Source organism: Anabrus simplex, chromosome 6, assembly GCF_040414725.1.
Source record: "Anabrus simplex isolate iqAnaSimp1 chromosome 6, ASM4041472v1, whole genome shotgun sequence".
NCBI classification, from domain to species: Eukaryota; Metazoa; Arthropoda; class Insecta; order Orthoptera; family Tettigoniidae; genus Anabrus; species Anabrus simplex.
The window spans coordinates 137,090,014-137,106,105 of NC_090270.1; the positions used below are offsets into that span (position 1 = coordinate 137,090,014).

General features: G+C 37.0%; 1 protein-coding gene across 5 annotated transcripts in view; it reads right to left on the bottom strand.

Moving 5' to 3' along the window:
- Positions 1–9,720: 9,720 nt before the first annotated feature.
- Positions 9,721–16,092, bottom strand: part of LOC136876198 (galactosylgalactosylxylosylprotein 3-beta-glucuronosyltransferase P) — a 160,220-nt gene continuing 153,848 nt past the window's right edge. For 4 of the 5 annotated variants that reach the window (XM_067149943.2, XM_067149941.2, XM_068228344.1 and 1 more), the window contains one exon: positions 9,722–13,749. In XM_067149943.2, the coding sequence (XP_067006044.2) occupies positions 13,627–13,749 (123 nt within the window). In that variant the 3' untranslated portion in view covers positions 9,722–13,626. Of the gene's footprint in view, positions 13,750–16,092 lie in introns of all 5 variants that reach the window. The other variant, XM_068228345.1, reaches the window with a different exon arrangement.

Genomic DNA, 16,092 nt, shown 5'->3' on the forward strand with positions numbered 1-16,092 from the left:
GGTGCCAAGAGCTGATCCATGGTGAGGACGAGAGAAGTAGCAGAACAACACGGGACATCACCAGCCACAGGACGGGGAAAGGTCACGCCCAATTCATCTTCTACTGTACTGAGGTGATATGAACTTGACTTTTTCACAATAAAACAAACAGTATTGAAAAATTTTTAGAACTCCATTTAAAGTAAATCCTCTCGCTCTCTGTACCACTCCAATTTAATGTGCCGTACATGCCCTGGGTAATATCTCATGCTCTTCAACGGGCATTCCCTGTTACAATATATTCCTTTTATTATGACTTATGGTTGTGATGCCATGGTGCCGAGAGCTGATCCATGGTGAGGACGAGAGAAGTAGCAGAACAACATGGGACATCGCCAGCCACAGGACGGGGAAAGGTCACGCCCAATTCATCTTCTACTGTACTGAGGTGATATGAACTTGTCTTTTTCACAATAGAACAAACAGTATTGAAAAATTTTTAGAACTTCATTTAAAGTAAATCCTCTCGCTCTCTGTACCACTCCAATTTAATGTGCTGTACATGACCTGGGTAACATCTCGTGCTCTTCAAGGGGCATTCCCTTTTACAATATATTCCTTTTATTATGACTTATGATTATGATATTATGAGACAATAAAATTGTTTTAAAATACCTCCATATTTTATGCCACAAACCTAATATGCTGGTATAGCAGGGGGGAGAGGTGATACTCCCATGTGGTGGATAGAGGTGTCCTAACCGGCTTGCCAACGGACTTGAGCAAAATAAAATAGCTCTTCTGGACCAAACACATATCCCCACGTGGGTGGGGGGCACAGACGAAGAATACACTCATGGTATCCCCTGCCTGTCGTAAGAGGCGGCTAAAAGGGGTGACCAAGGGATGATGACATTAGAACCATGCTTAGTACCATTATGAGAGGAACACCATGGGTCGACGTTACTTGCAGTTAGTACCACCATGTGAGGAACAGCACGGGTCGACATTACTTGCAGTTAGTACCACGATGTGAGGAACACCATGGATCTGCATTACCAATGATTACTGCCTTTATGTGAGGAATACCACGGTTCTGTGCTTATTAGGGTCTGCGATCATGTGTATTCCACCGAAGCAGGGGAGCGGGCATTCGGCTGTGCTAACTGATGTCCATGTACCATAACGCTGTGCTGGAATGTGTCAGTTCCCATTGGTTCAAAGTGGATCTGCGCTACCTATGAGTAGTACCACTTTATGAGAAACACCATGGGTGTACGTTGCCTGTGATTAGTACCACTATGTGAGAAAAACCATGGGTTTGGCTGGCACCCATAGTATGTACCACTATGTGCGAAAACCATGAGTGTGCATTACCTGAGAGTAGTTTCATTATGTGAAGAATACCGTGGGTTTGTATTACCTGTGGTTGTAACCATAATATGTCATACACCATGGGTCTACATTGCCTATGATCAGTAGCACTGTGTGAGCAACACCATGAGTATTAGTTGCCTGTAATTAGTTCCACTTAGTGAGGGATACCACGGGAGTCCCACTATGTGTGGAGCACCATGGGTCTGCATTGCTTGTGAGTAGTACCCTTATGTGCGAAACACCATGGGTTTGTGTTACTTGTGAGTGATGCCATTGTGTGCAACATATAATAGGTCTACATTTCCTGTGATTAGTACCACCATTAGAGAAACACCAAGAGTCTACATTACCTGTGATTAGTACCACTATAGGAGGAACACCATGGTTCTACCTCCCAGTGATTAGTACCATTATCAGGGGCCAGCGACCTGGATTTTGGACCCCTTTAGATAATAATGCATCATTCCAGTAATTCAGGGTTTGAAAATTGGATCCACTGATTGTTTTTGTTTCACCATCATTTGTTTTAGATCTAGTCATGGATAAATTTTGAAGTTTTGATTTTCGTTTTGTTCACTCTTACCATTAGGAGCCGATGACCTAGGTGTTAGACCCCTTTAAACAACAAATATCATCATCATATTTAACGACAAACTTATTGTTCTTACTTTACATAATTTATATAGTCTTCTGCTTTCCAATTTTGACAGTGTTAAATAATAAAATTAAAGGCCTAATCAAAATACTTCAAATATTTAAAAATAATGTCATGCACTGTAAGTTGCGGAGTATATTACACAATGTATTGTTGTAGCTAGTTTCCTGTTGCCCACATGGCCTGAAAATGAAACAAATAAAAATGTTACCGGGCGAGTTGGCCGTGCGCGTAGAGGCGCGCGGCTGTGAGCTTGCATCCGGGAGATAGTAGGTTCGAATCCCACTATCGGCAGCCCTGAAGATGGTTTTCCGTGGTTTCCCATTTTCACACCAGGCAAATGCTGGGGCTGTACCTTAATTAAGGCCACGGCCACTTCCTTCCAACTCCTAGGCCTTTCCCATCCCATCGTCGCCATAAGACGGTGTGTCGGTGCGACGTAAAACCCCTAGCAAAAAAAAATTTAAAAAAATGTTACTAAATAAAGTTAATACAGGATCTGTTTTGTAAACTCTACACAAATAGTATGGTAACTTTATTATCTTGTTGTGCAGTGCATCACCAAGTATTCCCCCTTATTTTCCATTGTAATGTTTTGGCGCTAATCTGATAAAATTCTCTTGTAGGGTGAGAAGGACCGTTCAACATCGCAGGAAGTCATCGGTGCATATTTCAAAAGATAAAGCTAACTGGGTGAAATATCTTCCTGGTGCTCTTCTTGTTTGCTACTAATGATCTTGCACACAGATACAGAGCTTGAATAATCTAGATTTCATTTCAAGACTGCATGGAGTTTGTTAGGAATACCAGTAGATTGTTTACATTGCCTGCTTCCTACAAGAAGTTAGTGCTTGTTCCCTATCCACTCCTTTGTTTACATGGCTTGCCTGCTTCCTCCAACAAGTCAGTGCTCATTCTACATCAGACATTAGAGGTGAATCTCATAAATAAATTTTCTCCTTTTTAATTTTTCTGTATGTTTATTCATTCTTAATTCTGGGTATCATTTCCAGATTTACTTCTTTGCCTGAGGTCCTAAGTCAACTTAAAAACAAGAAGATCATAACCATAATTTTTGTTATTATATGTATTTTATGTTATAATTATTCCTGCAACATTATCTCTGGTATACATATGTTTTAGTTATCACATAATCTGATTAATTTTATTTGGCTGGAGATAGCCACTAAGTAGCTGAAACTAGTCCCAAGACTGATGTAATATTATTTACTTGATATATTGTATTGATCTGGGGAGAGTCAGAAGTGGAGGTTCAATCAAAATTAAATGTTTGGAAAGCCAAGTTCAAAGCATTCAACCTCAAGATCAGCATAAGACCGTAGTGATGGTAGTGAGCAGAGGGGGTCATTCGGCAAGGATCACACTAGCAGACCAACTTCTGGAATGTGTAGAAAGCTTCTCCTATCTCAGCAGCATAATCTCTAGCATTGCCCTAGTCACAAAGGAGATAAACAATAGGGTGCAAAAGACCTCCCGTTACTACCACCAAGTGAGGATGCTTCTTTGGGATACCAAATTTCCAAAAAAGTCAAAATTAACCATGTTCAACAGCTACTTTGTACAAATAATGACATATGGTATTGAAACAATCACCCTAATCTTGCGAGACTTGTCAGTGCTACAGGCTTCAGAGATGAAGTTCTTGAGGTCCACTATACAAGATACCGGGCGAGGTGGTCGTGCACGTAGAGGCGCGCGGCTGTGAGCTTGCATCCGGGAGATAGTAGGTTCGAATCCCACTATCAGCAGCCCTGAAAATGGTTTTCCGTGGTTTCCCATTTTCACACCAGGCAAATGCTGGGGCTGTACCTTAATTAAGGCCACGGACGCTTCCTTCCAACTCCTAGGCCTTCCCTACCCCATCGTCGCCATAAGACCTATCTGTGTCGGTGCGACGTAAAGCCCCTAGCAAAAAAAAAAAAACTATACAAGATAAGGAATCAGGAGGTGCAAAAGAGAAGTGGTATAAAGACATCACTACCAGATCAAGTCAGCAGTTCTAGACTACGGTGGTTCGGACATCTGATGAGGATGGAACCAGAAAGAATGGCCAGACTGAACCTAGAGAGAGAGGTGACAGGAAGAAGAATGGTGGGAAGGCCTAGAACCCGTTAGATGGACATTGTTAAGATGGACATCAGTGACAGGGGATCAACACTAGCACTTTCAATACGCAAAATTAAATCATATATTGTCTATTGTGGAAGGTGCAGGAACCCTTTGAGGTCCATGGGAAGGTATGATGTTATGGGGAGAAAAGACTTACAAGAAACACCCTCTAGCTCAACTATATTAAAAATAACAAAGAACATTTTACAAAAGGAAGTTAAATTACATAGCAACTGATGCTTTACTCGAGGACAGATACAGGCTGGCTAACCAAAGCAAAAACATAATCAGGATGCTTAAATCCTTTAGTAAAACACAAGTTAAACGTATGTAGAATTACACAAGGCTTGTCAATTAAAATGCAGGTATAAGACTTGAAGTTACAACCTACGAGGATCTAGGGCAAACTCGGACACGTTAAAACAAAACTTTAAAAGTTATATTAAGTGAGAAAATACCAAAATGTAAAAGGAGTTAAATTAAATCAGACGAAATTAGAAAACATAGAGAATGACATTGAAATAACACTTACCAAATAAAACAGGAGTTCCCAAGGGAAGCCCTCGAGCGCACGCGCTCGCTTTGGGTGGTCGGATGTAAATGACGCCGATCACACGCATCATTTTTCCAAAGCCAGCAGAAGACCGGAAATGGCCCGATCACAATTAACTGATAAGATCAAACTTACACTAGATTCCTGTTTGCCAATACAATTGCATGACCATATATAGTCATTTCCTGGCCTACTGATGCGAGAGGAATTACATCACCTGTTTCAACATCGGTAACCGCGCGTGCGGTATAGGATGCTTCAAAATAAAGCACCTTACAAAATTTTACACCAGATTACAATTTTGACATACAGAATTACATAAAATTTACATCCAAAAAAATAACTTCAAAACACTTTTGTACCTTGCAATGTTCATACTATTCAATAAATCTTGATGTTTACCTAAAAAAAATTATTACAAACATATTTAAATTACATAAAAAATATTCCAGCAGAGTCCAGAATTCTTATTTCTTCATTTCTCACAATACAAAATATTACAAACAAAAATGAAATCCTTCAGACACGTTAAATAAAAAACTTTAAAATTATATTCCCCATAATTCCTGTTCTCCGTCCCACCACATATTACAAATTACATAAGAATCCAGGCCCTAGATATGAGTGAGGCATGATCCAGTATCGTGTGACGTATCTGTCCATATTTACTGCAACTGGTACGTTAGAGTATGTAGACTCCAAGGCTGCTGAAGCTGGTGTCCCAGTTGGTCCCAAACATGTTCGATGGGTGATAAATCTGGTGACTGGATAGGCCATGGAAGTGTGACAATGTTGTGGAGGCATTCCTGTGATACACTTGCTCTATGAAGCCAGCATTATCCTGCTGGAAAATGCCTCTTGGGAGTCCTTCCATGATGGGAAACACATAAAACTGTAGGATGTTCTGCACATATTGTGCTGATATCAATGTCTCTTCTATGACTACAAGGGGCAAAAGACTGTCATATGCAAATGGTTTCCCAGACCAGCACACCAGCAGTGAGGGGTAGTGTTTTGCACCACAGTAAAGGCAGAATTGAGGCATTCACCATGATGTCTCCAGACATAAACATGGCTGTTGTCAGTGCACAAAGAGAACCTGGATTTGTCAGTAAAGACAACCCGATTCCAGTTCATAGCAGTTAAGGTTTGTCATTCACAGCACCTCTGTAAACAAAGATGATGGTGGGTAGGTGTCAATGGCAGGACACATAATGGCCATAGTGAGATATTTACTTGAGCCAAGTGCTTGAAAGGAAAATCTCCCCGCAACATTCACCTCTTGTGTGCAGAGAGTGCTTAGATGAATGAGTGGCCTATGTTGTTCTTTCTATATTTCCCCACAAATGTAAACATACCATAATAGGCTAAGTAAAAGGCAAAATGAAGACAGTGACTGCCAGATCTTTGAGGCTGAAAAATTCTTTTTTAAATTATACTTCAGCTCTCATTTAGTTATTTTTATTTTATATTTTTATACTAAACTACTCACAATAAACCACTGTTCAAAATACAACTTAACGAGTTAATTAACAATAGAATGACATATCTCATTCTTGAAAGAAATACTGTATGTTTTGTTTTTTCAGATGGTTTGTAAATCTATTTATTCAAAATTAGCAGACTGAAGAACCGAACAGTCATTTTTTTAAATACTTTAAATTTAGCCTTTTCTTCAAATACATCGAATTGGAAATGACATGATTTTACTAATTATGACCAGTTGTATGGAAAGGGACCCAAAGTCAGCAATGGAACCTTTAGAGCAGAGCTGAACAAAAGTGTCTATGGTATAAAAATTTAATTTCTAATGTGTTTTTTTTTTTTTTTTTTTTTTTTACAAGTTGCTTTACGATGCACCGACACAGACAGGTCTTACGGCAACGATGGGACAGGAAAGGGGTAGGAGTGGGAATGAAGCGGCTATGGCCTTAATGAAGGTACAGCCCCAGCATTTTCCAGGTGTAAAAATGGGAAACCATAGAAAATCATCTTCAGGGCTCCCGACAGTGGGGTTTGAATCCACTATCTCCCGAGTACTGGATACTGGCCACACTTAAGCGACTGCAGCTATCGATCTTGGTATTTTTGACTTTTTGCACTACCTATGGGTGTTCTTAACAATCTAAGTTACACAGCTGTTTGAGTATTCACCAGTTGATGTCGTGAAAACTTTGTACAGTTGATAAGAATGTCAGTGAAAGTGGTAATTGTGTTTTTATCAAAATACAGTATTTTTTTAATAGCAACAGTCAATAACTAATATCTTGTGAAGTATTGTGCACCTAGAAGCACAAACTATTTTGTTTAGAATGCTCAGTATCTTATGCCAATTTTAGAACTACAAAACTCTCAAAAATGTAAAATCCAACTTTAAATCCTTTATATAATAAATTCCAACTTGTAAGTTTGAATTTCTTATATATAATAATTCCACCATGGACCAAGATGAAATTCATTACTTGTAATTTTAGATCCCTTTCCATGCAACAGGTCAAAATTATAGAATTGAAAGTGTATAAAACTTTTTTAAAAAAACGCTTGAACTGAGTGTAAGCCTATTAGAGTTGAATGTTAGTTAATTCCTTAATGTAAAAAAAGTATGAAAAAATAAAATAAAGTTGTGGGCTTCAGTGTTCCTGTTACAAAATTTTGCACAAGTGCCATAAGGTTAATTGGTAGGCTAGCATTGGACTACATGTGCTACGCCATAGATGTGAGCGAGATTTGTATTAAGAATGCCTTAGAGTATGTTACTCCTTCAGTTCACTGTTTCATACATTCTCCAAATCACTTTTAAGTATTAATTTCATGTATTGCTATACCCAGTCAGTTGGCACAACATAATGTAGTTACATTGTAGACTGATGTGTGTTAAATGACTGATAGGATGGTCTGTAATCACATAGCGGGAATGATCATAGTATTCAGAATTGTTTGCAGAATGTGTTTAAAGTGCATTAGTACCGTATGGGATGCTAGCAGAGAAATATTGACCTCATGGCAATCTTACACATTTGTTGGGCTGCAGAACAAAATATTGATAGGGGCAGCTGATTCACCTGGTATATCCATTCTTTCACTTTCACCATGACTGTACTATTACAAACCATTATTCTCGTTCCCAAGTGTTGCTTATTGTTCAAGCATTTTATGAAGAGGATCCATTTCAGATCAGACATGAATTATTTTTAAGTAATAATGTGAAACACAAAATTCTTTTAGATGAACATTTTAATAATTTTAAAGTGATTTTAATGTGTATATATGTTTTTTCAAATATCTTTGTACTGTAAATATAATGAACGACAGTGTCAATACTATTAAGAGTTCAACAGTATAGTTTATATAAATTGGATAAGGTCCTCAGACCAATGTTTGTTTTAGGATTGAATAAGGCTGATGATGCCCAGTAAAAGAGGGGTGAAACATGTACCTTAAAATCTGGTAGTTTCTATGTTGATTTAACCATGCAACAGTCGATTGTATTGAATAGGTGCTGTAATATAATACTCCTTGTGTAGACTTAGTGATATGACTGTACTGTTATGAAGCGTCAGTGGATGAAATTCTAAGTACATTTTTTAAAATCTGCTGCAGCTTAAATTATGATGATATTTGATTTTGGTCACACTCATAATCTTAAAGAGTTCAACTCAATCATTATCAAATACCTTTTGCAGAACCAGTGGTATGTGCTGAACACATTTGTTACCCCAACTGCAATAAAAAATTTAAAAAACAGGCAATCGCAGCCCCACCTCTCTCTCTAAAACCAACATTACTATTTTATGAACTCACTCTGTAACCATGCGAATATCAATCAATCAATCAATCAATCAATCAATCAATCAATCAATCAATCAATCAATCAATCAATCAATCAATCAATCAATCAATCAATCAATCAATCAATCAATCAATCAATCAATCAATCAATCATATATTAGATAACTTATTATAACTCGCTTGAATAAGAATACTTTCAACCACATACTCGCTCATATTTCCAAATTGGTGTTCATGGCAGTGACGTTACCATCATAATTTAAGCTACAGCAGATTTTTAAAAAATGTACTTAGAGTTTCATCCACTGACGCTTAGTAATAGTACAGTCATGGTTTTCACAGACAGACATAAGTTCTGTTTTTAACTTGGAAAGCCTAACCTAAACTGAATGAGCAACATTTAGCAGGTATTTTACTGTCACCGAATTTTTACAGTTTCACTCGCTTACTGAGCATAGGTACAGCAACAACATATGAGGGGAAATATTCTTCACGACATATGCTAACATTATATTCAAGAAGAATGGCACAAAACTCCCCAAAAATTCACCTATAATCCAAGAGGAACGCTAAAAAATTTCACAATATACCACCATTACAGGCAAACTCACTCATACAGAGCAACCAAATACAAAATTATTTTACTTTGAGCTTGGCTCAGTGTTCATGCCGGGCAACCTAAATATTGTTCTGCGTGCATCGTAAAACATACTCTACATGTGCCATCAACAAATCGCTACCACAAACTTCGTACATGCCGAAATCCAAAAATAAAAGAAATACTTTTATTACAATTGATTTCATAAAATTGCTATTTCTATTAGCATGACTATCTGCAAGTCGCTACAGTGTTTTGTCATGTAGTCTCTGGTGTATGGTGCTGAACACTATGAGTGTTAACTATTACAACTAATATGTACCCAAGCTAGCTGGTCCCCCACCGTAAGATGCTGTTAATCTGAGGGAGGCTAACAGCTATCACCCCGCCATCCCCAGACAAGGAGGCTTGAAGCTCAAGTGTCAACCAAGTGACTTGAATTTCCCTGGAGTAACTTTCTTTCGTGCCGATAAAGAAGCCCAGCTCACTGGAGAGACCTGGACCGCGGTAAAGTGAATGGGTTATCGAGACAGCTGTACTTACCTTGATTTAGTTGTTTGCAGTTTTTTTATTTGTAATAAATGTTCTAATGTCAATACAAAACACAAAGCTGGGGTTCAGTGCACGTCACTTTGCAGAACTACGAACACTATGTACTGTACATGAACCCTTGCTCTACTTTATTCATTTATGTTAAAATTTTATATAAGGGTTTGGACATAAGTCACAACACCTATATTTTTTCACACAAATGCAGGATCTATGAGACAAATGGAAATATACAGATGGGAGTGGGGAGTGGAAGGTGTCGTGGAATGTGTGAATAATGCAGGTTTACCAGATATAGGTTATAATGCGAGGAAACATTCAGCCGTGAAATCCTTGTACTACATAAAGTTTATCTGAGAGTACAGTAACCTTTATGGTAAACCCTCAAAGTATTCCCCTAGATTGTCCACAATACGTTGCCACTGATGCGGGAGACGTTGGATACCAATTGCCTTGCCATATGTGAATTTTGCAGTCTCATGTTTTACAGGGTTGGCAATGTCCTCTCATATCCCAAACCATCTCCCATTTAGTGTTTCTTTCACTTTGGGGATGAGATCAAAATCGCATGGAGACAAGTCCAGTAAGCATGGCAGGTGTTCCAGTACTTCCCACCCCCCAACATTGAAGTTGCCTCTGTACCATTCTGTGTATGGTTAATTTTTCAGTGCCTGTTTTGGTTTGTTACTCAAATAGTGTCCTTCTTCTGTCCATGTTCATGCACTGGGTAATTACTGTGCATCGCATCAGCCCAGTCACTAACAGATCTTCCAGACCATTGCTCGTCTCTGTTTCACATTTGTGCTGAAACGCTGCTGCCCATCCCACAGCTGTTTGGTATGGAAGGGCATTATTCCCCACAGTTTCTCTATGAAAGTGGTGGTGATTATTGTTTTAAGAGGAAGCACAACTAGGCAACCATCCTCTTCTCTATGAAAGTCTTTGGCACTGCAACCCCAGCAAACAGCCAGTTCAGAGTACATACGCTGTTTTTTGCCTCGTCACATTCATTCTGCACAGAGCCCTGACTCACTACTACAGTCTTGTCACCATGTGTGTAGTACCTGTCCAATGTACCACCATCTTGTGCTGTGTCCATGTACAATGAATGTCATGCTTTCCAGGACATATGGCCATTGAATGGTAGTACAATGCAAATGTGAGAAAAAAAATAACTACCATGACTTATGCTCTAACCATCATATATGTGAGATGTGTCACATTCATCTGCACTTGCTTTCTTTCTAAAAGTGGATGACGCTTTTGTTTCATGCAGCTTATCTAATACCTATGTGTCAGTTTTTACCAAGACAGTCAGTGATTTTGAGGGTTATCTAAGAAATCGAAACAAGCCTAATTCAATAATATTTATAGATTTCAAGAAAACTTACGTCTCCATCCACAGACCATCATTATTACAAATTTTAAGACATTTTAGACTTCACACAAAGCTAATCTAATTGATTTAACTTTAACTAATACAATTTCTAAAATTAAGTCAGAGGAGAACTTTCTGAACTATTCTTGGTAACAACTGGTTTAAGACAGGGTGATGAATTGTCACCTCTTCTTTTTAACTGTGCACTGGAGTATGTTATGAGGGAATGGTACAAGAACAACTCAAAAAATATAACAATTGGAACCCAGAAGAATAATATAAATTTGAACTGTCTAGGATTTGCTGATAATCTAGCTCTTCTGGCCAATGATATTCAGGAAACAAAACAACAAATAAAATCTTTACAGGAAATAGCTCAAAATATTGGTTTGAAAATTTCATTTGAAAAAAACAGAAATTATGCTAACTCAACTTCAGCTTGCAAACAAAATTAAGCTGGGAGACCAAGAAATAAAAATTGTAGAAAAATTTAAATATTTAGGTGAAATAATCACATGAAATCCAAACGAGAAACCAGCATGGCAAAATAGAATAGATAAACATATGCATGTTAAACATTATTCAAAACAACAAACACAGTTGCAAGAGATAGAGTACTCAAGTTAGAAAGGAGAATAGTGAGAACCTGTTTAAATAAAAATGATCAAGTAAACAGAGTCTGGAGACTAGCTTCCAATGAAATAGTTTATAAGGAAATAGAACCTGTGACTAGCACAATGAAAAAGAAACTAATATAATTCTTAAGGCATCTGATATGGTCACCAGAAAATAGAATTAGTAGGAAAATAATAGAAAAATTATTGGAAGAGTAAGAGTAAGAATAATATTAGATGGGTCATAGAACTTAAGGAAGACATGAGAGAGTTACATATTACAATAGAATATTTAAAATACAAAACAAATACACTCAAGATATTGAAAGATAAACACACTAGACTACAGACAAAAATCAACAAGCAGAGAATAGGAAGAGAGATTCCAGAAGCAGAAAGAAAATTACATTTAGAAAGTATTGGGCTGGAGTGAGTAGTTCATAAGAAATCATATATTTCAGCCCAAATATTACTAGTTTGAGGAATTTCCTTGCATATTTCTCTTTAAAAATGCTGTTTGATTAATTATACTTGAATCGAATGAACTTCCTCTTACACTGATGATATTGCACATGCATAAAGTCGTATTAATACATTCATAACTGGGATATAGAAATAATATTTCATGCTAGTTGATGAATCCTTTCAATACAGCTTAGTTGTAGTTTTTATGACAGTATCAAATGATATCCATAATATATAAATTTAATACTTGTACAATAATATATATGTATTGAGTGTTATATCATGATAATAATTAGTAGAATAGCATAAACATTTTGTTGTTCTTTTTTTCTTAGTTGGGATCATAATTATGTAGATTACATATGATATTGCGAAGTTCAAAAGCTGTTTATGTGAAAATAAACTATTTATATTTGCTAAATTATTGAATAGAATTATTTTGTGAAATTAAAGAAAATTAAAATATATTTTCCATTGATACAGCAGTTTTTCTGATCTGATATTTCTTCAAAGTTTGACACATGTTGATTGATCACATTTTACAAAAGATTGTACAGATTGTTTCAGGAATTGATGGATATCCCCCGTCTTACTTATTGCCATTTTTTTATGAACCAGAAATTTTAAAAATAGAAGTACAGTGACTGCTGGAATAAAGCATGAAGTGAACAGTTTGTAATTGATTCACTGAAGTGTGGATATAAGTGAAAATGTGGATCTGCCTTTATTTTTGAGACATTCTGTACACTGTGATTTGTACCTATTCCTGCTGTACATACTATAAAATGAGATGATGAATCTGATTATTTATGTGTGTATCATACCAAAAATTCTGAAGCTGATAATTGTTTATCACAAAATTCTTGACTAATGGTTGCAGTATTTGATACGATGAAATATCATTGTCAGAAGATGTTAATTAAGTGATTTGGGTTCATGAAGTAAGAAGATCAAAGACAGGGTTACGATATTGTGTTACATAAAGAAGAGAACTCTTTAAAAAACCTTACGTACTTATCAAGACTGCCGATGCTAAGTCCGTTGTCACACTATTTCACAAACACTGTTTCAGTCCTGAAATACACACTAATAGTGTGAAATGAACGTAAGTTTTCCATTATATTAATACTTGTATATATATATTTATTTTATTTATGTCATTACTGGTTCATGTTATCACTAAACTCTTTATCGTTGAAAAGTTTACACAACATAAACAATACTGTACATATATAAGCATGTTTTAAGTTATTTGATAGAATCTGAGGATGTTCTTTTAGAACGAAACATGTCATTCTTTGTATGTTAAGGTGTATTTTAAGGTATGTTTATAGTGTTATAATTTATATTGTAATTACTGTGTGTTTGACAGACTGGAAAGTTTTTTATTGCATATGGCTTCATTCTTAACAAAACAAAATCCATACACAATCCTGATCCCAAGCAACTGAGAAAAGGCCAGGAAGAAGAAGTAAAATTCGGATTGACTCATTTTCATTTGACTCTCCCTTATACTAAGGAACACTCTTCAAGCACCATTCACTGCAATCCTTGTGAAATCATCTGGTCTTTGAGATGTAGTAGATTAGTATCACCATACAATTTTTCATCTAAATCTGTCCAAGAGTTAAACTTTTTAATCTGCGTATGCCACACTAGAATCTGAAATAAAGAGAACCATTTTATAACTTAGATGTAATGTCAGAGATATACATAAAACCGTCTGTAGTTGGAAAATGATTGACTTTAAGCATCTTACATATACTAAGATTGCAATAGTTCCATTCTATGTATATGTATAGTTGACATCAATATGATACTGAATATGAAACTTATTGTATGTAATTAAACATATTATGGGTACTTGGAGTTGTGCAGATATGGTATCCTGAAAGTATCTGTCCTATCTTTCTTGTTGGTAAGATTCTACTCACCTCGATCGAGATAACTTGTGCACTTACATAAATGTACCGGTATAGAAGCTGGTGTAACTAACTATATAGTGTAAGAACTAACGTACTCAGGTGTGATTTTGTAATGTGTGAGTGTTGTCACCAGAAATAATAATAATAATAATAATAATAATAATGATAATAATAATAATAATAATAAATTAACAGCTTATTTATAAACCACAAACTACTAGAATAGACTGGTAGGCTTTAATTATGATGATCAAAGCAAGCAACTCGTAGATCATCGTATCATTGAATTTTGGTTGGTAGTTACTGGGAAATTAGAGGGTGTCTGTGGGAGGTACAAATGATGAAAAGAATCAGGATAAAGCAAAGGGAAACCAAAGTTCAGCATTCAGATACCAATATATATTTTAAATAATCAAAACAACAACAGAGCGAACGAACAACAGAGGACATGAGTACAAACTAACAATCGCGTATTAAGAAATTGTTAACCAATTTTGGATAATTAAAATTACAGCATGATCCAGCCACAATACAAAACAATCACAGATTTCAAAAGGTGCTTCTCACAAAATAACACTATAGATAAAGACCAAATTACAATTTTCCCTCAAAAGGGGGGATTAAATGACACATACATTCATAAGTATGTATAGGAAATGCCGAACTCTATTAACAGGAGAGAAAGAGAGCATGGACAGGTATAGAACAGGAAGAAGCATCCTACATGTTAAATTTATTCTGACCCCCTGTGGTTGGGGGACGCAGACAAAGAATACACTCACGGTATCCCCTGCCTGTCGTATGAGGCGACTAAAAGGGGCAACCAAGGAATGATCGAATTAGAACCATGAGACTACTTGTAATTAGTACCACCATGCGGGGAACACCATGGGTCGCTTTTACTTGCGAATAGTACCACTATGTTAGGTACAAAATAGGTTTGTGATTAGTAGCAACAGAGTGCACTGCTGGCTTTTACAGTACCTATGCTTAGTACCACTATATGAGCGACACCATCGTTCTAACTTGCCTGTGATTAGTACTCACTATATGAAGAACACCACAGGATAGTACAAGTCACTGTGGTTAGTACACTTATGTGACGAACATCATAGGTTTGCGTTGCCTGTAAATGGTGCCCCAATATGCGAAGCACGATAGGTCTGTATTACATGTGCGAATTTCATTCCCTGTGAGTAGTACCATAATGTGTGGAATACCGCAAGTCTTTGCAACTTTTGATTGGTACCACAACATGACAAATACCATGGTTCTACTTTCCTAGCAGTAAGTATCATTATGAGGGGCCGATGACTTGGATTTTGGACCGCTTTAGACTACAAGCATCATTGATTCAGTATTGTGCTATAGAAGCAGTCCCTTGGTCAGTAATACTGTTACCGGGCGAGTTGGCCGTGCGCGTAGAGGCGCGCGGCTGTGAGCTTGCATCCGGGAGATAGTAGGTTCGAATCCCACTATCGGCAGCCCTGAAAATGGTTTTCCGTGGTTTCCCATTTTCACACCAGGCAAATGCTGGGGCTGTACCTTAATTAAGGCCACGGCCGCTTCCTTCCAACTCCTTGTCCTTTCCTATCCCATCGTCGCCATAAGACCTATCTGTGTCGGTGCGACGTAAAGCCCCTAGCAAAAAAAAAAAAAAAGTAATACTGTTGTTTTACGTCAGTTTCTGTGAATGTGAGGCATTGCGGGTTGGATCCACTGATTGTTTTAAATTCATATCCATCCATTCATTCTTTGTCCTCACTTTTTGAATTCTGGTCAGTGGAGGATTTTGAACTTTTAATTTTTCATTACATTATTTTAATCTCATTTCGTGTCATTAGGGGCCAATGACCTAGATGTTAGGCCCCTTTAAACAACAAGCATCATCATCATAAACAAATTTATTCTGTTTTCCAAGAACAGTCCAAAGAATAATTTGGATGAATGTTAATTGAATAGGCGAAAATTATTAACTCACACCTCCTTACATCCTGTTACTCAAAGCTTGAAATCTCAGCAATAAAATAGAGAATGGGAGCATCCAGCACTCGTAAACAGTTCATGGTTGTTAGTGCAG